General features: G+C 46.8%; 1 protein-coding gene across 2 annotated transcripts in view; it reads right to left on the bottom strand.

The window, feature by feature from the left end:
* Positions 1 to 347: 347 nt before the first annotated feature.
* Positions 348 to 25,181, bottom strand: part of Tspan14 (tetraspanin 14) — a 53,425-nt gene continuing 28,591 nt past the window's right edge. For both annotated transcript variants that reach the window (XM_020184872.2, XM_020184871.2), the window contains exons 3-9: positions 13,444 to 13,494; positions 11,738 to 11,884; positions 9,784 to 9,954; positions 7,641 to 7,766; positions 5,641 to 5,685; positions 3,563 to 3,682; positions 348 to 2,070 (exon numbers count right to left, since the gene is read on the bottom strand). In XM_020184872.2, coding sequence (XP_020040461.1) covers positions 1,999 to 2,070; positions 3,563 to 3,682; positions 5,641 to 5,685; positions 7,641 to 7,766; positions 9,784 to 9,954; positions 11,738 to 11,884; positions 13,444 to 13,494 — 732 coding nt within the window. In that variant the 3' untranslated portion in view covers positions 348 to 1,998. The remainder of the gene's footprint in view (positions 2,071 to 3,562; positions 3,683 to 5,640; positions 5,686 to 7,640; positions 7,767 to 9,783; positions 9,955 to 11,737; positions 11,885 to 13,443; positions 13,495 to 25,181) is intronic.

Genomic DNA, 25,181 nt, shown 5'->3' with positions numbered 1-25,181 from the left:
TACATACAAGAGCAGTGTCCAGATTCCAACCCATAATTCCCAAGCTCTCTTGCTTAGACCAAAAGTATTGCCCAGGGCCAGACAGAGATAATCTAAAATAATGTTTCCTCTGAGTGTGGAGTCAAAATTCTAGCTTACACTTACAGCTTGTTCTAGTTGTCACCTACACAAAAAGGGAGAGTGCAATTTATGTCAGAACATTCCAATGATGGTTTGCCTTTACTTCTGTGCTCCCACACCGTCTAGTCACACCTGGCGTTGCTGGTCCTCCCGCCAGCCAAACTTACCACTAAGATGCATAAAGCCATTTTGTTGTGATCCAAAATAAAACGACCAAAACAACAGCATTAATATAAAGATATATTCCATAAAAGAGTTTGGCAGTCAAAGAGAAGCATCACACTTTCTTAAAAACACAAGCATTCTTTGTCCTCTAGTCTACAGAGAATTGTAAAAAAAAAATCAGAGCATCATCATCAACAAACCCACCAGTATCACCAGTATACACCACACTAGAATGTACACATTGGCAAATAACTGAAGGTAGCACTCAATCCCTGAACAGTGAGCACAAACAGGTATAAGCTACTGAGAAGCGTTAGAGAGCAGCCCAGCCAAAGATGGACAAATGCCCCAGCTACGCCTAAGGGTATTCAGTACATAAGACAGACTTTATTTCCAAGAGCAAGCCCCAGAATAGCCTTGACAGGAAAGGTGGACACAGTGACCACAGATATCCCAGTGAAGGAGCAACTGTGAAAGTTAGAAATAAAACCTCCAGAGCTTCTAATCATCTGTGGCGTGGGGTCTGCGACTCAGCACAAGGACTGGCTACAGGAAGAGTGTCTCCCTCTAGGGAGAACAAATATTAGGGCACCAGTTGTGTGAGGCCATGACAGGAGCCCTGGTTTCCAGCTGGCCATCTGGGTCTGGAGATCCCTAGGTGTGCTGTGGGGAGGGAGATTCAAGATTCAAGTTCTGGGTGACAGTTTCAGTAGCACCAAGACCAGAAAACAGCAGGGGAGGGAGGTGCATGGAGGAAGTGGAACAAATGCGGATGGGAGAGAGGCTATGGTGGTGGGTTCTTGAGACACTCGGGGAACTGAAAGGGACTTTAGTCCCAGACACAGGTAAGGCTGATTAGAGGAGAATGCCGGAGGAAAGGAAGAGGAAATGAAGACACGGTGAAGACACTCTTACCCCTATAAATAAACTATTTACACACTGTAAGAACCCGAGAGCCAGCTCTCAGCAGAGAACCAGCTCCCTACCCCCAGCCCTCCCTGGTGCCTTAGGGCTTAATGCTGTGAACATCAGATGCTATTCTACCCTGGGAGAGTGGCTGTGGACTTTGAGGGCAAAAGCGGAGGCATTCCCACAGCACCAGTCACACTGAATCAGGGTTACTTTACTTGGACATGGCTAGGGATCCTGCAAACAATGCCTGGGGCATGGACACCCCCAGAGACCCCACTAGTACTCAGGGGTCCAGGGAGCCCCTTGCCCCTCTCCAGGTAAGGCCAGGTCCCTGTGATGCTTGACCTGATGGAGACAAAAGCCCTGTCCTCACCTGCTGGTCCTCCTACCCACACCCTATCCCCAAGAAGTGGCTACCCTCCGGGCTAGTGCAAGGCCCAAGGTCTGCAGAGAGGGGCCAGATGCTCTCAGGCTCCAAGAAGACCAAGTCAAGCCCTCCTCACAGCCATGGAAGCTCTGTCTGTCCTCAGTCCTCACCCACGTAGACACATTCTCTGGCTCTGGGTAAACCTCGAGGGGGTGGAGGGAAACACGCCATCTCAAGTCTGGTCAGGTAGGAGGGGACCTCAGTCTTCAGCACCAGCAAGCAGAAACAGAGAGGTCACATCACACTGATGCCGAAGACAGGGGCTGATTCTGGGTGGCTATGTTGGCTTCTCTCCCGCTGGTCATTAAGGTTGAGGACAGTGAAGGGCTTGGCCTCCATGACATGGCTCAGCTCCGCTTGCTTGCCTCTGTTCCTCAGAAGTGATGGCCCGCCTTCACTGCCTCAATATCTGAGATCAGGGTCCTTGCCAGGAAGATGCCAAATATCTGAAACCAAAGTCAGCAGTCAGTGGCTGATGACATTAGGGACCAAATACAAAGGGCAGGGAGCTGAGGGCAAGCTGGTGAATGCTCTATATCCCTTAAGCTTAGAAGAGACATGAGCAGGCACCACAGAGGCAAGCAGACACTGGGTCCCACCTTCCATATGAGAAAGTACATCATATACCACAGGTGGGACAGACACACTTGTGCCCTGGGTCAACCAAAAATAACACTGACTGTTCAGAACCAGCTGACCAACTGGTTCTGATTCCCAAAGAATGATCTCAAATGTTTCCTGTAATCCTGGCGTCCATCATAAAACTAAGGCTACCTGTGACTTTGGCCATCTGATGTCTAAAGACAGACTCTGACCTTGGTGAACATGAAAATCATAAGGAAAGGTTGATGTTTTTCTACCAGCACAGACAAACATGAACTCAGGAGACCTCTGAAGTTTGCTTGTTTTCTTTTCCTTTTAAATTCCTTTTTTAATTGACAGCCAATTCTTGTTAAGTATGACTCTCTTGCCCACTTTGCAAGTTTTTCTTTCCTTTCCACACACTTTTCCCTCTAGTCCTCCTATGCAGTCACTCAACACCTATCACAGAAAAGTGGAAGGTGTATGCAGCAGCTGGTACTGTGTATGCTCCGCCACAGTCACCTGTTCGAGGCAAGGTCAAAGTCAGACATCTGATAAATGTTCTCCATGTAACACAGCAGGTGCTGTCCCAGAAGCTACTTGAAGGCTACCAGTGTCTCCTTGCTGGCCTAGAAAAGTTGCTGGCTTCTTGCACTGAAGGCAAGGAGGCTTGCTCTGCCAGTTCTGTCTGCCCATTTACCCCAAGCCTTGTTACCACCTCACCATCACTACCCTTCCACAGGGGAAATCTGGTTCAAATAACAAGCACAGTCTTAAGGGGGAAAGGAAGTCACAGAGGGCAGTGTGTGGATAGGGAAGACTCCTCAGAGTCCCAGCCCAGGTACCAGAGACAGGGAAGAAGAGGTCCTAGGGTGATGGCCCCAACCTGAGCCTCCTTCAAGCCCAAGCTGACTCGTAGTATCACTTTCTATTTTGTAGCTCTTGATACTTCCTTAAATTCTGCCACTTCCCCACATCAGCAGGGAGGACCCCAAACTAGGTGACAGCCACCCAAAGTGTACTCTGGACCTCCAGACACACGATATGCTCTCATGTAGCCTTTGGGCCTTCCAGAAAGGACCACAATCCCTCCCAGCTTGTCTGTAACAGGCTTCCTTTACGTAGCAGACTATGGGGAGACAGCAGTCATGGCCTGTCCTGGGCCCAGTCCCCACCCAAATGCACACTTATAGGCCCCACTGTGCTCCTAAAACACATGCACCCACCCAGACTTCAACATCAATTTCTTCTGTCAGGGTCCTTACACTATACCCATGCTGGACAAGCATTCTGTGAAGGCCCAACTTCCTCAAATGGCAAAAGCCACCACCAAGTCTAGGGACTCCTTTGACATACCTGCAGCAGAGAGATGGCAATGAAGACACCAGCCACGATGTAGATGTTCCTTGGAAGCCAGCCCTCTAATGCCTGGATGCAGCCTTTTGTGAAGATGAACTCGTCCCACTTGCTCTTCAGCTACAGGGAAAAAGCACAGCAGCCTGAGCCTATGCAGACACAGGGTCCCCATTCTGCTTCTCTAGAGAACCCAGCCCCTGCATGGGGCAGGTGCTGAGGACAGACAGAACTCTCCTGGGGAGACACATCGCCTTGGTCACCATCTTGGCCCATTCCCAGGGAAGGCTGCCATCCTGTCACCTGTTTAACCAAAGGCCCCTAGACTCAAAAAGTAACTTGATCGACATCCTCAAAGCCCACACTTAGACTCAGGAGAGAGATGAATTCTTGCAGTAGGAAGAAGGAAGGGATGGTAGCTCCTTGGGGTGTGTCTCCCACAGGTAAGCTTGGCTCCAAGAGCCAGAGCCAGCAGGCAGTGGTCATCAGCCAGCTGATGACCTCCAATACCACTCTTCTTGGAGAATCACTAAGTACATGGACATCTCCTCCTTCCTTTCCCACCCCATATGAGATCACTGAAACCAGCTCTCTCTTCTATCCCTCTCCCAAAGCAACAGAGTGCCATTATGGGCTGCACTGTGTCTTCCCCCTAAACCATGCATATGCTAAAGTCCTAACTCCTAGTGCCTCAGACTTCAGCACCTCAGTGACTATATTTGAGACAAGGTCCTTACAGAGGTCATTAAATTTAAATGAAGTCATTAGGGTAGGCTCAAAATGATCGGTATCCTTTCAAGTGGAGATTAGAATACAGACACTCAGAGATAAACCATGCAAAGACACAGAGAGGAGATGGCCGCCTGTGAGCTCAGGAAGGGAGGCCTGGAACAAACAGACACTTCTCTCACAGCCTTCAGAAGCAAAGAACTCTGCCAACAGACTGATCTTGGACTCCAGAACGATAAGAAAATAAATTTCTATCGTTTAAGCTCCCTGGTCTTTGGCACTTTGTTATGGCAGCCTTAGCAACCTAACATAAATGCCAAAGAAATGCATACATGGGGAGGGGAAGCTGAGTTTGATAGAGGTCTTTGTCTTAGTTTGTTTGGAATACTGTAACAAAATAGCATAGCACAGACTGGGCAGTTTAAAACAACACAAGTTTCTCACTGTTCTAGAGGCTGGAAGTCCAACACAGAGGCACTGGCAAATGAGTGTCTGGTGAGGGCCCACTTTCTGGCCCACGGATGGTACCTTCTCACTGTGTTCTCATATGTGGGAAAGACTGAGAAAAGCTCTTTGGAACATTTTTTATAAAGACACTTATTCCAAAGGCCCCATCTTCAAAAGCCATCACATTCAGGACTAGGTTTCAACCTATGAATTTGGGAAGCCCTATAAAACGGAGGTCACTGGAGGACTCAGAGTTTTCCAAGCTGTAAGCATACATTCCTAGTGTCCGTGGCTAACAGGAGGGCCCTGTACATGCCTTGAGACCCTCCCTTTTAAAACAACCGTCATCCACATCACCAAAAACCACCAGAGCAAAGACTGGAGTAGAGGATGGGGAGTGCCTATGGCTTTGGGACAGCATCTTGCTTGTCTTCACATCCAAGCACACATTCCCTGCAGCCTGAAGGAAGCTCTAGAATTCTGAGCTCTGCCTCTGCCAAGGCTAATCTCCCTCCTGCTACCACTGCCTCTACATGGAACATGGACCAAGACACACTGCTGGAGCTTCATCCTGGACTTCTTCTGGAATTCCTTGGATCCTCTTAAAAATCCAGCCTTTTGTTCTCCAGAACTTCCATATTACCTCTTTAACGCAGCAATGACTAGGTTTGGGGCTATCAAAATCTAGGGCTTGGCATCTCCACCCACCACTGTTCCTGAGGGTCCAGCTGCCTGCTCAGGAAGCACGTGTGTGGCACCATGCCCCCAGCTTAGACAATACCTTCTGAGCTAATCCTCCAGTTTTCCCACTCCAATTTGCACTGTTGGAAGTTAGATCATAAGGAATAAAATCTAAGAAATGTCACCCTACAGACACTTGAAGTTGTGTGCCTCAGGGCTCTTACCTGAATCCTGACATCATAGCCACACTGTGTGTTCACAACTTTTTGCTGTAAAAAAAAAAAAAAAAAAAGCAGAAAAATTAGTCAATTTTGTTCTCTCAAAAAGGTTCTAGAAAAGCACCGCAAACACCTGTGGAAACTCCATTACAGCTCATTCCCTTCAGTCATGCTGCCAACTAACCTTGCTGTGAAGGGTTAGAGAGTAAATATTTCAGATATAGCCTCCAGAACAACTATTGCACTGTGATTAGTAGCAAGAGAGTAGACCTGGGTAACATGTAAACGAACAGGCATGGCTATATTTCCAGAAAAACAGGAACACTGACATTTAAATTTCATATAATTTTCACACATCATAAAATATTATCCTTTTATTTTCAACTATGCTATAGGTTGGGTGTTGAATGTGCCTCAGAGGTCCCTGTTGTTAAAGGACTGGTCATGAGGCTGTGCAACTGGGGGGAGGGGGGGTGGAACCTTTAGGAGGTGGGGCCAAGTGGGAGGTTCTTAGGTTACTGGGGGCATGCCCTTGAAGGGACCTGTGGGAGTCTGGTTTGTGTCTTGACGATGGGATGAGAAGTATGCTCTACTACGCAGTCCTAGCCATCACCATCTGGCACCATCACACAACTGAAAGCATCAGGGATGCCTGATCAGGAGCTAGAACCTCTAAAACGGTAAGCCAAAATAAACCTTTTTTTATTAGTGCTAAGGACTGAACCAAGGGCCTTGTTACATGCTCAGCATACACTCTACCACAGCCCCATTAACCTTTTCTCAGTTAATTGTCTCAGGTATTTTGTTACAGTGATGGAAAGCTGACTACATCAGCCATTTAAAAATAGCTAAAAGCATCAGGCACCAGTGGCTCTTGCCTGTAATCTAGCTCCTTGGGAGGCTGAGATTGGAAGGATCTTGGTTTGAGGCCAGGCCTAACAAAAAGGTTTTTGACACCCCCATGTCAATAGTCTGAGCGTGGTGGCACACATTTGTCATCCCAGTGACAGTGATGTCAGGAAGCTTAAAATAAGAGGATTGGGAAGTTTAAAATTGGAGGATTGCTGCTCAGGCCAGCCTGGGCAAAAAGTGAGACCCCATTTCCAAAATAACCAGAGCAAAAAGGACTGAAGTATGGCTCAAATGTTAGAGCACCTGTCTAGCAAGTACAAAGCCCTGAGTTCAAATACAAGTACCTCAAAAAAACAAACAAAAAAAAACCACTAAAAGTATCCTTGGCTCCCAGGTCATACAAAACAGCAAACCACATTTTGGCCCTGGGCTACAGTTTGACAATCTTTATGGTAAGAGGTAAAAGTTACACTTGATGAATGCAAAACTTACTAGATTGGTATATTTCAGTCACCCTTGGAGACCTCAGACACCAGTTGTGCAACCTCAGAAAATCAGGGCCTCAATCATGTTGGGGAAGTTGCCCATACTGCAGAGGTGTCAGCTGGCCTGCTAAGAGCCCCATGACCCAGTGCCAGGCATCAAGGAACTGTACAGAGAGCTTGCAAAGGGCCCAGCTCTAATCACACTCAGTTCAAGCAAGATACAGTGCTCCTTTTCACCCCAAGAGCCTGGTTTCTGGAACCCCAAGAATCTGGGCCTTGAACCCGGAATGAAAACAGGTAAAGACAGAACAGAAAATATTTCTCACCTGGGAGACACTGTCCCCCAGCTAGTGATGTGTATCCCCATGGCCCCTGTGGACTTCTGCATTCAGAAAGTTTTCACCAAGAAAGGACACTAAGAGGACAGCTCAGGGAAGCTGTTCTCCTCCTGCTTTATCCAGCACACAGAGCCAGGGTGTGTCAGGCAGGAAGGTTCCTGGATCTTTCCTGCATAGGATTTCAGAGCTGCAAGGGCCCTGGAGCAGGGGTGGAGGAGAATACCACACTCCTGCAGCCTGCAGGAACAGGCAGTCCAGAATGCTCGGTCTGCCCAGAAGTCACAGTAATTGCTGGGCTATAGGAACAACAGGTGCCCTGTGGGCAACTCACCGCAGGATCTGGCACACAGCAGGAGAAGGGTACCCCGCATTTCTCGCGGCTGTAGCTGGCACCACTGCAGTTGAAGTAGACATTGAGGTCCCAGTCCTCAGGGCCGTATGCCCCACAGCACTGGTTCTGCAATCGCAAAAGCCAAGAACTGTCAGGGGCTCCAAGTGAAGGCTAGGGCCACCCAACACTATTTCTCAACTTGATGTGGCAGGGGTAAACATGTTCTCACGTACAGACAGAAATTTAGGCCTGCAGAGAGACGCGGAGCGACATCACCAGTAGCTCTTTAAGAATGAAACAGCAGCCATGACATCTCTGTCTGATACCCAGGCTGGCTCATCAGTGACCCCCAGCCTCACCAAAGGACAAATAGCACTTAGCTCTATTCCCTCCTTAGCACACAGTCTTCCCTTCCTTCCCTAGCCCCTCTATCCCTGAGTGGCTTCTCCTCTCCTACGAAGGCCCTTCTGCATGGACAGCAGGCCTTCCTCCTGAGAAACTGCCATGCTGGCCCTGGCTACCTTTTCTGCCTCTGAACAAAAAGACAGCTGCTGAATGTCTACTCCCAGAGAAAGAGCTACGACTGGGTCAATGACAGTGCACCAAACCTTCCCCTCAGCAATCCACTATCTGGTGCACCTGCAAAGAAAGTCTTCCTTAGTCTACAAATGTGTAAAGTCTATCACAGGAAGAGTTATCACGAAGCCAAGAGAGGCACCAGACAGCAGATCTCGCTCCTGCACTTGCCCTTTAGGCCGACACGGTTATGACAGCAGTCACGGCAAATGACAACGGGTGTGCTGAGTCTCCCCATCCCTACTCTTCCACTATAGCAGATTTAACGGCCACATAATATTTCAAACCAAGTAAGCTCCAGAGCTTACTGAAACCTTGTGGAAATTTTTATGTTTAGAACAAAAGGGGCCAGGTATGATGGTACACACCTGTAATCCCAGCACTTGGGAGGATGAGGCAGGAGGATTGATTATGTGTTCAAAGCCAGCCTGGGGAACACAGAGGAGCCCTTTCTCAAAAACAAAAAGGAGCGGGGGGAAGGAAGGCAATGAAGAAAACAACAATGTCTTTAAGGCAATGCAGAGAAGAGGAAGCACCTAAAACCAACACGCAGAACCCAGTAGGGCTAAGGCCATGTGAGCATTAAACTGAGTGAAACTGGCACTGAGCAGAAAAAAACATGAGGACACAGAAGATGGCTGGGATTTGGTGACTTTTACAGAACAACATGGGTCAATAACAACAATATGGATAAACTCTCTGGTCATAGAAATGGCTTCTGCTGGACCCCATGATACATGAAACAAGATTGAGCAAGTTTAATGAGAGTGGGTCAGAGCTATTTTTAGTGCTTTCTAGTGTATTTTCTCCTTGGAACCAAGTGTTGCATATAAAAGGTCTTGAGGAAGCTGGGCTTCTGGCAGAGTACAGCTCAAACAGGAGGTTTGCACAGGCCAACATGGCAGGGAGTGGGTTGCCCCCAGGGGGCCAGAGTGGCTGTGGTCCAAGTGTCCAGGTGCAGCTGCGCACAAGGGAAGGGGGCAAACTGACTGAGGGTGAGAGGACTGCTTAGACAAGCCCCCAGGGACAATTTCAGAGAGGTTACATCCTTCCATATGAAGAAGCTTCCTCCAAACAGCTCTCCCTTCTCAGACAGGAAGGAGAAAAGGTCCTGGGGACAAAGGGGACAGGAATAGCCTCAGACAGTGCGTCATGAGCTTGGGGAGAGGAGCTCTTCCCCCTTTCTACTCACAGGGCCCAAGGTCCCTATTGATGTGGCTATTGGATAAAACTGGGGGGAGCTAGGTCTCAAAGAAGGGAGGGATAAGAGGAGGGCTGGAGTACTGGAAGTGGGGAGCCATGGGTGCAACTGGACTTTCCTGCCTAATCCAAATGCAGAAAAGACTCACTGAAAGTGAACCTGGATCACCAAAACCACCATGACCAGCAAAACTGAGCTGACCAGAGGCAAAGGTGCACTTTCCATGGCTTCCCTGTTCCCTGCCATGCTGCAGGCAGAAAACCCACCAAGGAGGGAAGGCTCATGTCCCCCAGCCTTGGCTGCAGGGCGACAGAGTGGCAGGAGTACACATGGTCTACCACAGAGCCCAACAGGGGCAGCACTTACGGCTTTCTGAAGCGAGTCAATGAGGTTCTGCAGGTCAATGTCATCCCGGTAGGATCTGATGTTGCTCTCGAAGAATTCCCGGAACCGGTCCCTTACCCAGTCCTGGAACAGGAAGGCCAGCACAGCCACAGCCAGCTCCAGGAAGAAGATGAGCACAATAGCCCCACAGAACTACATGGGGACAAAGACAGGGCAGAAGTTATCATGTCACCACACAACCAGCCTGGCCCAGACCCATGTACCCTGTCTGACCCAGATCCACGGTATGCTGCAAAGAGCATGGGCTGCACACAACAGACCCCATGGGCCTGTTAGTAACTGGGGGACTGGGCAACTTAACCTGCTCCGTAAATGGGGAATTCATGACTGTTCACATCACTCACAGCACTGATGTAACAGTGCAATGAGTGAAAAAGATGAGAAAGCTACAAGGCACCATGTCCATCACTTCCTAGGAATCAGCCATCCTCCCTCGACAAGACAGAAACACTATCACAGGAGTGCATGCTGTCCTCCCCACCAGGCTGTCAGCTCTTGTGGACAAAGCCTGTACCCACCCACTATGTGACCAATCTTCAGGCACGCACAATCATCCAAGCTCCTAGAAATCTATCTGTCACCCCCACTTTAGGCACAAGGAGACTGAGGCTTACTTAAGCACACAGTTTGGCCTGGGACCATGTATCTTGCCGTGACATCAGGATTCCCTGACAGGGCTCTTTTTCACTCCCAAGGTGCTAATATTACCAGTACCCCCTCTGTCTGTGAGCACAGGGGAGTCAGCCACATACAGACCTCTCTGGAAGCATGGCTGCTTGCTGGACTGCACACAGTGGTGGCATTCTACAAGGCCCTTCTGCAGCCACAGGTCCACACCTGCCTCCCATCAAGGCAGACCCCCCAGCCCGCAGTCTATGCTCTCAATGCCATAACAGATGCTAAGCAGCTTTGCCAGAATCAGTAAATTTGTAGCACAATTTCCAGGGAAGACAAGAGAAGACCCACAAACACCCACACGTACAAATAGGCACATACACAAGCCCTCCAATGTAATCTCTATTCTCAAAGAAGCAAAATGCTAAATGTGGTGTTTTTTTCAGTACTGGGGATTGAACTCAGGGTCTCTAACGTGCTAGGCAAGTGTTCTGACACTTGAGTTATGACCATGCCTTTTGTTTGTTTTGTTTGCAATTTTTTTTTTGACACAGAAGCTTGCTAATTTTGCTTAGACTAGCCTTGAACTCAAGATTCTCCTTCTTCCCCCTCCCAAGTAGCTAGAATTATAGACATGTACTATCATGCCCAGCTTAAAAACAATATTTTTAAGAGGAAAAAAGAACTAGGAAAAAAACCATGCATTTTGCTTTTTAAATTAAGAAAGCTTGACCTAATAAACAATACATAATAAAAGTGCAAAAAAGAAGATAATGTGTTTTCCCCACGAGGTAATATTTAATTTTACCTGAATGCATTTAAAAATGAATTTGTATCTAAATATAAAACTAAACTCAGAGTAAGTTGCAGTGCTGCCAGAAAATTAGGAATTCTACACTGCACATCCAACAGATTCTCACACTCTGGAGGAGGGAAAAGAAATGATTCCTTAATGTAACTAGCAACATCTTTTGATCTTGGGCAGGAAGAGCAAAGGTGAACAGCAAACAAACAATTCCTTTAGAACATGTGAGGGGAGATAAAAGTCTGACTCCTCCCAGCAGGGCTGCAAACCAGAGGGCCCCAGTTCTCCTGTGGTGAAGAGCCAGCTCCTTGAGACTGGTTTTTTTTCCCCAAAATCTTACCTTGAGTGAGGCATAGCAGAGTACAAAAGGCTGGCTCCTGTTTCCACTGCTGGACCATGTAACACACAGGCCTGTCCAGCAGAGCCCACACCCCACCACCCCACCCCATCTTCCTAAGTCCTTCACATCACACCCCCAGTTCTGGGGCCACTCACAAACTTGAGCAGGCAGATGTTCTCCCGAAGGGCCCCCACACAGCCGGCGAACCCCAGTGTGAACATCACCACGCCCACCATCAGGACCAGCACCACGGGGTCGATTCCATGCAGCCGGGTCACTTTGGTGAGGTCGGACAGCACACCCTAGAAAAAAAATGCAAAGAAAATAGGGCAGCATCAGCCTCAAAAGGGAGTCAAAGAGGGCCTGGGGGCCAGGCTGTATCAGGGCCTGAGGCCAGGGAGCTGCCTGTTAAGGCTCAGTCCTATCATTAAGGGACAGGCCAGAGTATGGACCTCCCCATGCCCTTAGAGGTCCCTCTGCCTGGCATCCCTGCCCACCTCAGCCCACAGAGATCTTCACATGAAGTTCCTGCTCTCCACTGAGGCTGAAAGTTCCTGCAAGGCAGACAGGATGCCTCTGCCAGACTCTCACTCTGGAGGGTAGGAGGTCCTGTGGCCTATGGTCGAACTGGCCAAAAACAGTCTCAAAATGAACACTTCAGAAAGGGCAGATGAAGGCTGCAGCGCTGCCCATGGAACTTTTTGTGACTATTCAATGTCCAAAGAAGTAGCCACTGGCCATATCTGTTGTTGAACACTTTTTAATCCATTTAAATATAAATACAAATAGTCACATGTGGTTAGTGACAACCACAATGGAGGAGTTCTGTAAGGTTCAAAGGAAGAAGGATAAAAGGGCAGCCAGTCTGGTGCCTAGCCCAGGCAGCTAGCTCTGTAGCTAGCTTCAGCTTCAGGACTCCTCCTGGTCAAGCTGCTGCAGTTCCAGAAGGGGCCACACAGTGGCACTGCAGGTCATGGGATGCACGAGCTTCCTGACCACTGGAACACTGCTTTCTAGCCCTTGCTAGTTAGGGGTTCACAGGCCATGACAAAAGTGCCCTAATCCAAAGGCTGACTTTATCCGGTTCCTAAGATTATGCCATAACTTGACCCACAGACCTAAATGTTCCTACTTCCTCCTTCTGGAAGCAAAGATAGGTTCCACTGAAAGAACAGAGGTCCCTGGACCTAAGACTCTGAAGAGGGCTTTAGTCACCCACTCCATCTTCCTCCTGTCTTCTCCCTCTCTGGCCCTATAGGGATTTTATCCCTTACCACCTACAACCTTCCACAGGACAAGGACAGCATCATGACTCCACCCTGTCCCTGACCAGTCTAGCCCCACTGGAGCACCAACTGTACTGTTCTTCCTCCTAGTATGAGCCTGGTCTCCCTTTCTCACCTCCTCACAAGCTAGACAAGGAGTCCCCACGTGCTTTAAGACCTGTCCCACTCCCCACAGGACTCCCTGCTCTCAGGGATGCTTTCTGTGGGCTAGGACAAGGGCTTCAGGAGTAAGCACAACTGTGTCTACTTGCTCCCAGGGGTACAGACAGGATTGGGGAGGCACAGCTACAGACAAGCCGTGGGGCCACTCAGGGCTTCTGGGAACAGAAGACTCTCCAAACCCAGAAGATCTCAAAACCCAGAAGCCTAACTGTACCAGCACTGGCCGCTAGCTGTGCAACCCCGTGCCAGGAGCAGAGCAAGCCTGGGGCAGGTTCTGTGAGGGTTAACGACCTCCAGCCTCCTATCACACAGGAATGCTTGCTGTGGAGTACAGACTGCAGGAGGGGCAATTCAACCTAAGGGATCTGGTATTGGCTACCTGACAATTGGGGCTTAGTTTAGGTTCCACCTACCTTTTCGCTCCATGCCCACAGCCCAACTCCAAGGAAGACAACTCCAGCCAACTGAGCAGGGGCAGAGGAGGGAAAAAGAGAGAAGAAGTTAGGTCAGAAACCGGTAAGTACTGTGAACATGCTTCTTAGAGCAAATCCATCTGCTAGTCAGGGACACTCCTGACTCTTGTATACCAACACGGCCCCTTGGCTCCTGCAGATGACAGGTACCATCTTCCCCAAGAAAGGGACGTTAGGGCTTTGCAGATAATCAGCATCCATCTTCTCTCAATGTTTGACATATTCCTTCAACCTCATTTTACTGCACACTTTAGTGTATATGACAGTACCTTCCTGAGGTACATCAGAGGCTTCCATTACAGGTAAGGATCTTCACAGGACAAGGCCAGCTGCAGGCAAGGGCATGGAGAAACACAGCCCAGCACCTGCGCTCCCCACCTCAGACCCATAGCCCAGGATTCAGATTCAAACTAAAGACAACCAGCTACCCACACCATTTTCTGGCCAAGGTGTAGCCTCCTCCCCATGACACCTACACACAGCCCGGGGCACACGTGTGCTCAGCAAATACAGAATTAAAGGTACTGAATTAAAATAAGCCTTCACAAAACAATGAGCTCACCCAGAAGAGAAGCACCCCCAACCTCTCACCTGCAGGAACCCACTAGCACTAAGCTGCCCCACAGGCCAAGAAAAAGGCACCCACCCAAATACACCTCAGGCTCCTAAAGCAGAGAAGAGTTTTCCACATAAAATCAAAACCCATGCTCTCTGCAAATGAAGCTTTATCCTACTTTTCTGTTAACTACTTGTTTAGCTAGCCTACTTAACTGCCAAAGAGCATAAATCCTAGACCTAACCTGGTCCTGAGAGCCCATGGGTTGAGGGGAAGTCACAGAGTATGCATTGGGGTTACATAGCTTTGCCCTTCAAGACCAGGGGCCCTCTGAGCTCTAAATAGAGCAGTAAACTCCCTTACATAACAGTCCCATATGAGTAGAGTCTGAACCAAGCCACCTTGCTAACCACTTTTCACTAGCCTAGGTATTCAGTACAAATACAGTTTTTTGTTGGTGGTGGATTTTTTAAAATATTCTTTCTATCCAAGAAAATAGAATAGAATATAAAATATTATAAAATAGAATAGAAAATATTCTTTCTATCCAAGATTGGTTGAATCCACAATGCAGATATGAAGAACAACTGTATGACCAAAACTCTCCAATGACTTTCCTTCACACCTAGAATAAAATTCAAACTCTGCCACAGCCCACAAGGGCCATGCTTTGGCCCATGTCTCCAACACCAGCCCCTGCCTATCTTCCCCACCTCGACTCTACTAGCTGGCCACCCTACCATTCTTACTGTTTCTTGAACTCACCAAATTCATCCTTGTCTCAGAATCTTGACACTGTTCCCTCAGCCTAGAATGTCTTCCTCTATTTTGGTTCCTGGTCTCCTCTTCCACTTCATTCAGGTCTCCTCCAACTTCACCTTCTCAGAAATGCCTCCCTTTACTATCCTAGGTAGAAATGCTCTCTGCTCCATCTTGGGGTCCACTTGGGGCCTCCTTTGGCTTAATTCTCCTCAAGGCACAGATTTACCCCATATGGACTGTTTGCTATCTTGTCTCCTGAGGCAATCCCTCTCAGGGCAGAGATGTCTGTTTTGTTCAGGGTTGTATCCCAACAACGTAGAGAAGGACATGCACATAGGAGGTGCAAAACAGACCCATGTAAGGTCCTCACCAGGGCTGCAAGACCAGGTAATCTGGGCCTGTGGCCCTTCCTGCTCTCCTCCTAGGCACACTTCTAGATCTGAGGGTCTAGCAATCACCCAGACTGGCACAGGTCTATGGTCAAGCCCCACCAGGGTCATCAGTCTAGGACTGGGGCAAATCGGGGCTAGAGGCTATCCAGCTCTACCCTGCATTCAGGTTTTCCAACAGACATTCTAAGCCTGCTTAACCACTTCCTACGATAGTCTACCCACCCATGGCGCCATTTAGACAGGTGAGAGAAGGCTGACTTGAAATAATCAACGGTCACACAGAGCTCTCATTGAATCCACGCTGTGGTGCTCTTTCAATTCTTTTTTCAGATTACCAAACAGACACAAGGAAGTTTGCTCTGCCAAAGCATGCAAAGCAAAAAGTCCTGAAGATCCTCACCCTGTCATGACAGACGCTTGGGGGCACCAAGCTGTTCAGAGGCAGCCAGGCTTCCACTCATGGTCTGTTCCAGTCACACACTCCAGACACACACACTCACTGTCCCCTGAGGAAAGCCAACCCGACACCAGGCAGCACAATTCTCCTCTCACAGTCACTGGACCCTAAGAATGAGAGCTGGTGTTTTTTTCCACTTTTTTGAAATAAAGAACTGAAGTTAACTCACACCAGAAGACAGGGGTCACGTGTCAGATGACGGGTTCAATGAACACTGCCCATGGCAGGAACTTGGGGGAACCAGTGAACATTTCAGAGACAAGGAGACTATGGAAGGACCAGAAAAGGGAAGTAACCCGCCCCATGAATGAGCCAGGGAACCCACCAGCTTTGTCCCAATAGAGCATTTCTGGGTCATCCTCCCTGGCTGCCACCATCTGGAAGTGATGGCTCTGCAGGGTGTCCTCCAGCCTCAGAGTTATCTTTTTTGACCCTTTTCTATAACCTAATTGAATTACCTCCTGAAGAAGGAGCCTCTACTCTAGTCAAGCCCAAAGGGTGCGCAGCCTCATATGCTTGGACCATCAGTTCTGCTGTGGTCACCAGAGCAAGTACCCCTACCCTTTCCTGGGAGCTGTGCACAGCACTCATTACTTAATACACCAAAAAAGACCCGTCCACACGCTCTGTATCATTGGTCCTATTGCCCTCATTTTTCAGATGGGAAAGCTCAGATGTAGAGAAACTTGGCCATTTATCCAAGTTCACACAGATAGCTGGTGGCAGATGTAAGAACCAAATCTGAGTGTCTCTGACCCTGACAACATATTATCTTACAGCCCACAGGCCAGCCCGCCCCAGCTGCCCAGGCCACAAAGAGCAAGCAACATCTCAAATCTTCCAAACCAAGGAACATCCACACAAGAACCTAGTGCTTTAAGCCACAGAGGGGCCTCTGGGCTGGGCAACTTCAAAGCCTATGACCCACAACACTAGGTGGTGAGGAGGCACATATTAAAAGAACCTGCCTCCCAACGCAAGCACAGTTGGGTAAGGGAGCAGATCTCTTTGGAGATCACTGTAAAGATTCAAAATTGACCTTTCCTCCTTAGGCAAAGGCCCCCATGATAGAGGCAAGAGGTCCTCCTGAGACACTCTGGGCTGGAACAGCCCTGCCTTGTCCTGCAAGCCAAAAGGAATCCCCTCACTACATGAGCAAGCCTCTTGCACTTTACCCTAGCAGGATCAAGTCCCAATAAAAGTGTGACCTCCCAGCAAGGCCCTGCTGGACTGCAGGCAAGAGTTCCAGTTCCAAGAAGATCAAAAGCAGACTCTTATCCAGGATTTAATGGTCTGGCACCTTTCCCTTCAGGGACAACTCTTGCATGTCCCAAAGGCGTTTCTTCAGTAAGTTCAAGGAGAATCCACCAGCAAGCAGCAAGGCTATACTTTCAGCTCTGCCCTGCTGGCCTCTAGTTCTTGCACAATCCCCTTGCTGGCTCAGGCTGACATTAGCAAAGCCTGTTCTCTGGGCCTCCTTATGGGCATCTCAAAGATAACCAGAAGGAAACCTGAAAGCAAGGCAGCTCAGAGCAATGCCCAACACATGGCCCAGGCAAGCTGCCACTCCACAACATTCTAGCAACAGGACCTCGTTGAGTCAGGGACCTCCTCTACACAGCAGAGATGGCCCTTCCTTGGTCACAGGAAGATGGTAAAGACTGGGACTTTTACGGGAGGAGCAGAGGCATGGAGGCCTCAGGGTGACACAAGCCCCTGCACACTGAAATCACTGCCCACCCCAAGAACTCCCAGCACAATCTCTGTCCTAAATCAAGGTCCTCCTTTTCAGAGGTACCTGTTTCACTGGACTTCTGAAGACAACAATGTCACAGAGTTCAGGGAAATAGGGTCTTCTGGAGCTTTTCCATGAGGAAAGAAAGGAAAGAAAACAGGACAGGGAGTTTACACAGCTAGAACCTCAGCACCACCTAACTTACCCTGTGGCCTTGAGCAGCCATCCCTCTCTTGAGGCTCAGTTGCCCATCTGTGAACTGAGCACCACTGGCTAAGCAGCTTTGCCACCCTAGGTCCTGCTAGATGGACAGTCTGTGGTGAATCTAGACCTCAGAGACACTTGTGGAAAATTGACATGCCAACAATTTAACTGAACTTGAGGCCAGAAAGACTAACAAAGTCCTAGACCTAACCTGGTCCTGAGAGCCCAGGGGTTGAGGTGGAAGTCACAGAGTATGCACTGGGGTTTGGTGGCCTTGCCCTTCAAGACCAGAGGACATCTGAGCTCTAAACAGAGCAACAAACTTCTTTTCACAACAGTCCCATATGAGTAGAGTCTGAACCAAGTCACCTCTTGGCAGGAGTGTGGAAGGTCTGAGAGCCACAGGGACACTGGAGCTCAGCTTCCTCTTTATAGGGGAAAGGAGTCCAGGGCAGAAGGCGCCTTGCCCGGGGTCACAAAGCTATCAAACACCAGCGTTTCCTCCCTCCGGAAGAGAGGTTCCCACCCTTCTGAGAACAAGATGCACATTGCACTTCCCAACACTGCAGGGAACCTAGTGAGGAGCCCAGAGGAAGGGACAAGGACTGTGTGCAGGGCTCCTTCCACAGATGTCTCTGTGCTGCCTGATAACACACAGCCCACACCCACCAAGTCCTGCCCAGGAATCTGCCAGTCAAGGAAGGAGCCAAGGGCAGAGTCATCCAAGGGAGGCTACAGGCAAGACAGAGAGCAGAGCCACACCTGGCCCAGTCTCTGCCATCCCTGACACAGTTCCCAGTAATTAACAGTAGGTAGAAACCCAAGACTCTAAACCAGAGACAAACAGTGAACATTCTCAGCCTGCGGTCACAGTGGGAAGTAGCTAGATAATGTGTAAATGATGGGCGTGGCTGTGTTCCAATAAAACCATATGTGCAAAACAGGCAGAAGACCAGGTTTGACCTGCAAGACAGTCTGCCAAGCCCAGCACCAAACCACTACACTAAACCATCTGGACCTAGAGACAAAAGACAGGATTTCCTTTAGCTCAGCCACACAAACCCTGGGATATCCCTTACTCTGGTCTGTAACACTGGTTATGTTTTTTATATTACTTTAACAGATTCTAATAGCTGAGAACTGAAAATAACCCAAATAATGTATTTCACAACTTCATACTGTTAGAGAAGAACATTCAAGTGGAAAAACTGTATCCAGCATCCAGTCAAAACTTAACCTATTGAAACAAAAAATATGACTCAGAGCAAAGAAAGAAGAAAACAGTAAATAGAAGACAAAGAATCCACAGAGAGGAAGAATTAACAAAGACTTAAAAATATATACTATAAATCATTCAAGGATTTAAAGGAAAATATCAACATCCTTGAGGAGAACAACCCAAATGAAACCAGTACTAGAAACAAAAAATACTAAAGTAGAAATGAATTCACTAGATGCATTTAGCAGCCAATTAGACCCTAGAGAAGAAAAGGTCAGTGACCTAAAGACAAAGCAATGGAAACTATAAAACCAAAGTAGGAAGAGGAAGGGGGTGCAAGAAAAACAGAAGTCTCAGTGACTTGGAGGACAGTAAAAATTATAATTAAAAAAAAATATCAAAGGGCTGGGTGCCGGTGGCTCACACTTGCAATCCTAGCTTCTCAGGAGGCAGAGATCAGGAGAATCACGGTTCAAAGCCAACCCCAGGGTAAACAGTTTGTGAGACCCTATCTTGAGAAAACCCATCACAAAAATGAGCTGGTGGAGTGGCTCAAGGTGAAGGCCGAGTTCAAACCCCAGTACCACACACACACACACACACAAAGAAAAATCATAGGAAGTGGAGGGGAACATATTTGAAAAATATTCCCAGATTTGATTAAAAAAAAAAAAAAACTCACAAATCTCAAAGGCTCAATGAACTCCAAACAGAATAAACATAAAGAAAACCACACCAGTACAATACAATAAAATTGCTAACATCCAGTAAAAACAGAAACTCCTGAAGCTAGCCTAGGGCTGGATGGAGATAAATTACATATGTAGCATGCATATACAAAATGTTTTAACCAAATGAAGTGAAAACATATCAAAATGTGTCAGGTACATGAAATGCACAGCTTCCAATACTTATACTAGGAAAGAAGAAAAATCCAAAAATCAATGCTCTTCCACTTTTAGAAGGTAGGAAGAAAGCAAAATAATCCCCAAGTAAGTACAAGGGAAGAAACATAAAAATAAGAACATCAATTAGTGACATAAACTGCAGACAGATGGTGATGATGGATGTACAAGAATGTGAATATACTCAGTGCCAATGAACAGCACACTTAAAAACTGTTACAATGGTAAATTTTCCATTATGTATATATTACCACCATTTTAAAAATAAAAAATAATTCATTAAAAATGACACTAGACTTTAAAAAAAATAAAGAAAACATCACCTAACTAAAAGAAGTCAAACACAAGAATCCAGTCTAATTTACAGCCAGGGTTCATCAAATGGTGGGGAGACAGATCAACTGCTGCAGGTGGAAGCAGGGAGGTGAGACTGCAGAGAGCACAGGAAAGCTTCTGGAGCAATGGAAATGCTTTAAACCTTCACTGGAGTAATGGTGGTTTCATATGACATAGACAGCTGTCACCCAACTGTGCTCTTAAAATGGGTAAATGTTTTATCTAAATTATACTCAAAAAAAAAAAAAAGGGATAAGCAAGATGTGAGCAAGGCATTCCCACAGAGAAGACAAACCACTCTGGTAGACTGTGTCATGCTAACTATCTACTAACAAGGGATACAGAGTTAGAATAACACACACACCCACCCACGTTACTTCAACTTGCAAGTACCTTATGAGCATAATCATATGTGCCAGGCACTAACTTCAGTGCGCCATGGACATCCTTCCTAAGTAATCTCCCTGACGGTCCCAGCTCACACCAGGCTGAGTGGGGATAGCAGCGGCTGAAGCCTGCAGAAGTCAGCATCCCAGACCATGCCTTTGTTCTAGTGCAAGTCTCTGAGCAGGCCTCGCCCTCTGCCTTGGCAAGATTCAATACACATACTCCTACCTGTGCCAAAAGATAAAGCGATCCATTTCCTGTGAACTGCCCTTTTCAAGAAGCAAGTTTCACTGTGTTAAACATGCCAGGCAGGTCAAATCAATGTATATACCTTCTGACCCATTTAACTTCACTCCTGGGAATCTATTCCAGCAAATAACTTCCCTCCCTTCCCCAAAGGGAACTAACTATCTGTATTATACAGAACTAATCACTGCATTCTTATCTAGGATAGTGAAAAACTACAGAAATTTCTAGGAAAAAATACAATTGGGAAACTATGCTCTATACAAGATGATGCTGATGTGAAAATGCAGACCTCAAGAATTAGAGCACACTGTTCACAAGGACATAAAACAATGCAGCCTACAGACAGAAGACTGTAGCAAGGAAGGGGAATGCAGTAATCCTGGGGTGCCTTGTTTGGCCTTCTTGAATTTCCATGCAATTATCAAAATTTATTAGGCAATACTTGAAGAGAAAAAGGTAGCACATCTTTTCAGAAGCATCATTTTGAAAACACTAGACTTCTCCCTTTTGCTTGCATTAATTCAGAGATGGAAGCAGAGAAACCATTTACATTCAGACGTAGGGCCTAGGCCTCAAAGTCTAACATGAGGACAGAGTTCAGCTGAAAAGGAGCTTCATCAGTTACAGGACACTGGAAACAACAGAATGTCCTGGGAGTGGCAAATCCTCCTCAAAGAGCAGCATAGTAAAGATCAGATGTAGACTATAAGACTCCACCCTCAAAGATGCTGTACACACAAGAAGAAAGCTGACCCTTCCACCCTTGCCTTATTTTCCTTCCTGAACAGGGTCACCAGAGGTCCTGGTTTGCTTGGGACAGACCTGGGACATAACTGTTGTTCTTGAAAAACTCTCAATAACCTCTTTCTCACTCTCAAAAGTTTTCTGATTTGGACCATAACTTACATGTTCACCCTTTTCATAGAAGCACCAGTTACTGTGAAGGAAGGGGCCTCTAGCCTTGCTGGTCACAGAGCACAAATACCCCTGGCACTCATCTCACTCAGAAACAGGTTGAAATTTAAGTTCAGAGACTAGTTCACAAATTTTACAAACAGGAGATCTGTAGGTCAGACCTACCCAAGTCACTACAGACACCAATGGCAGAACACACTTTAAAAACTTATTTTTGAACTAAAAACAAGCAGAGGAACTCTCCTTGCTGTGTAATACAGGCCTATCATCTGTATTTAGAAGGGATCTGAGTTCTTTATTTTTAATCCATCTCTAAAACAGATCCAAGCAAAGGCTTTGTCTGAACTTTCACAGATTAAAGCCAATGCTTGTGATGGAAAGCAATCCTAGAGTTGCAGAGACCATCTGAAACATCCCTCTGCAAAACCAGGGAAGTGCACATTCTTTATGGAACCGGTCAGGTGTGAATGAACAAAGACAGGCCATGTGTGGCTCCTCCAGTGTCTACCTCTCCCAGCTTCCCTATCTCTGCAATTTAAAGTGAAACTTTTTTTTAAAGTTTAATTGTGACAAAATACACAAGATCTAAAATTTGTTTTAACCATTTGTAAGTGGCAATAAGTGCATTCACAGAATGATGCAACCATCACTGCCATCCATCCACAGAACCCTTTTCATCTTACAAAACTGAAGCTCTGGACCCACTAACAGTAACTCCTGATATGGTTTCAATGTGTCCCCCAAAATTCATGTGTTGGGAAGTTAAAAGCCCAGTGCAACAGTACTGAGAAGTGAGACTTTTAAATGGTGATTAGGGCCTCAGGAAAATGAATGAATCAGTATCACTACCACCTGGGTAAGTTTGTTATGAACATGAGTCAGTCTCTCTTTCTCTCTCTCTCTCTCTCCCCTCCTCCCTGCTTTCCTCCCTCCCTCTCCCCCTGCTCATGTGATGCCTTCTTTCATGTTAAAATGGGGCAAGAAGGCCCTCACCAGGCGTGACCCCCCCCCCCCAAATTTTGGACTTCCTAGTTTCAAGAACAATAAACCAAATAAACTTCTATTGTACATAAATGAACCAGCAACACAAATGGACTAAGACTCAGCACACTCTCCTCCCACACTCTTGACAATGAACATTCCACTTTCTGTCGCTACGATTTTTGACTATTCCAGGTAACATAAGTGGAACTATGCAATATTTGTCTTACATCAAGAATCAAATATTTTTCTTTTTTGCATCTAGCTTATTTCATTTAGCACAATGTCCCTCAAAGCCACCTACATTACAGTATGGGTTCTAACTGCCTTCCTTTTAAGGGTGAACGAGACTCTGGCACACCACAATTTATTTATGCATTCAATTGTCAGTGGAGACTGGCTATTGTGAGTAATGCTGCTATGCACATGGGTACACACAGACCTCTTTGATATCTACCTTCAGTTCTTCTGGGTGTATACCAAAAGTGGGAATGTCAGATCATAAGGTAATTCTATTTTTAGTTTTCTGAGGTACCACCATACTACTTTCCATCATGGTTGCATTTAAATCCCTGCAAACACTGTACAAGGACACCAATTTCTCTACATCCTTGCCAACATTTCTGCTGTTTTGTTTTTCCAAATAATAGACATCCTAATGGGCATGAAGTGGTATCTCCTTTGTGGTTTTGATTTGCATTTGTTTGCATTGAAGTGAGATTTTGCACTAGACTAGCACACCAAAAGTGATTTTTTAAAAAAGAAAGTATGAAGTGCTACTGCTCTCAAAATGCTATGTCAGTTGGAAGCAATTTTTCCACAACAGCCCTGTGATAAGAAACTCATGAAGCCCAGATCCAGTCACTTAAGAGACATCAGCAGGATCCACACTTCTTACTCCAAGCAGGTATTTACGGTCCCTGGGTAACTTCAGCCCCAAAGCTAGAAAAAGAGCTTACAAAAATTGTTAGAATGCTACAAGTATTTAGCTATAAAGAAAATTATTGTAAAAACAATGCTAAATGGGGCAAACAGTTAAATTAAAGCTTGTTTCCCACCACCTAAACCTGATCACAGAAACAACACATTCCCTTTTACATATTCAAACTTCTCCAAACAAAATCAACACTCTTTGTGCAAAATAATGTTCGAGGGGTGGGGAGTGAGCACAAGTAAAATAAGAGCAGCTATGAGTGGATAATTTTTGAAACCAGAAGATAGGAACATGAAACTCATTATATTTTTCTAGTTTTGTATTTTCTTCATTTAAAAGAAGAAAACTACTCTGAAGAAATTGGCACACCATTTTATACTTTTTCAGCAACCTTATGAGGCAGACAACAGGCAACTGAGATCAATGTTTCTCAGGGAAAACTCTAAGCTTATCAGTCCAGATTGGCACCCAAGTGTCCAGAGCAGCCTGATATCTGCCCACTGCCCCTTGAGCTTCCCAGAAGGCTTTATGCCTCAGTTCTCAAGCATCACTCCACAGTGCTGGCACCTGCGCAGATGAAGACAGAAAATCCATGCCAGACACCCAGCAGGGAGGGTGTGGGCAGCCTCTGCCTGAGCAGGGTGCCTGGACTCCCACTTACATTTCCCAACCAAGCTCTCATTTCCTGATGATTCCTGTTTGTTCCCTCCTGTTCTGCCCCAGTACACACTAACAAAAATGATTAACTCTCAACCACATGCAGTGCCAATTCTGCAAAACCCTTCTAACACTATAACACCCTTCAACCACCAAGCAGACTTGCTACAATTCTGTATTCATTAACTACACTGTATGAATTTGGTGCTGCAAATGTGTTCCTGGGCAAGTGAGTAGAGCTCCTAGAGCTCCCTGAGAGCCAAGAATCTATTCTGAAGAGCCTCTAAAGACATGGAGGTGACCAAGGCCCTAGCAAGGCAGCGGTGAGTTTTACTTTAGCTGTGAAAATCAGGATGGGAGTCGAAGGAGAAGAACCGGGTGCTCAAGTGTCCAAAGTGCTAGGCTGCCTACCAAATCTAGGTGGTTCTCTATCATACACCTGGTTTGAGAGGTGGAGCATGCCTGGTGGGGCCAGAGGGCTCCCTTCAAACAGGGAGAAATGAAAGTCTGGGAAACCACACATGGCAGTGATGGGGCACAATCCCCCCATTAGGAGGGTCCAGCAGGAACCACATTAAATATCCAGCAATGAAGCTCTATTCCAGGGGCGGTAATGAGACTGTTGGTGAAATGTTTTCGGAGCACAGGAAATGACCTGGGGTAAAAGGCCAAGTCATTAAATCCCACCCTATTTCTCCACAACAGAAAAGCCTCAAACACTGAGATAAACTGACAGGAGATAATGCATAAAACCAAGGTTAAAAAGCTGACAAGCCTTAGTAAACCTGCCTTGTTCTCAAGAGTTCCAGTCCAAATTGGAACAGACAAATCCACAGAAGCAAAATGTGGCATCACTGTCACTCATTCTGACCCTGCTACTCCATCTGCCCCCACTCAGAAACATGTTAGTCAGCTATACCTGAGAAAATCAGCTTATAATGAGAAAAGGTTTATTTTGACCCATGTTTGGAAGTTTCAGTCCATAACTG

Source organism: Castor canadensis, chromosome 7 (genome assembly GCF_047511655.1).
Source record: "Castor canadensis chromosome 7, mCasCan1.hap1v2, whole genome shotgun sequence".
NCBI classification, from domain to species: domain Eukaryota; kingdom Metazoa; phylum Chordata; class Mammalia; order Rodentia; family Castoridae; genus Castor; species Castor canadensis.
This window is presented reverse-complemented; position numbering and strand designations above follow the sequence as displayed.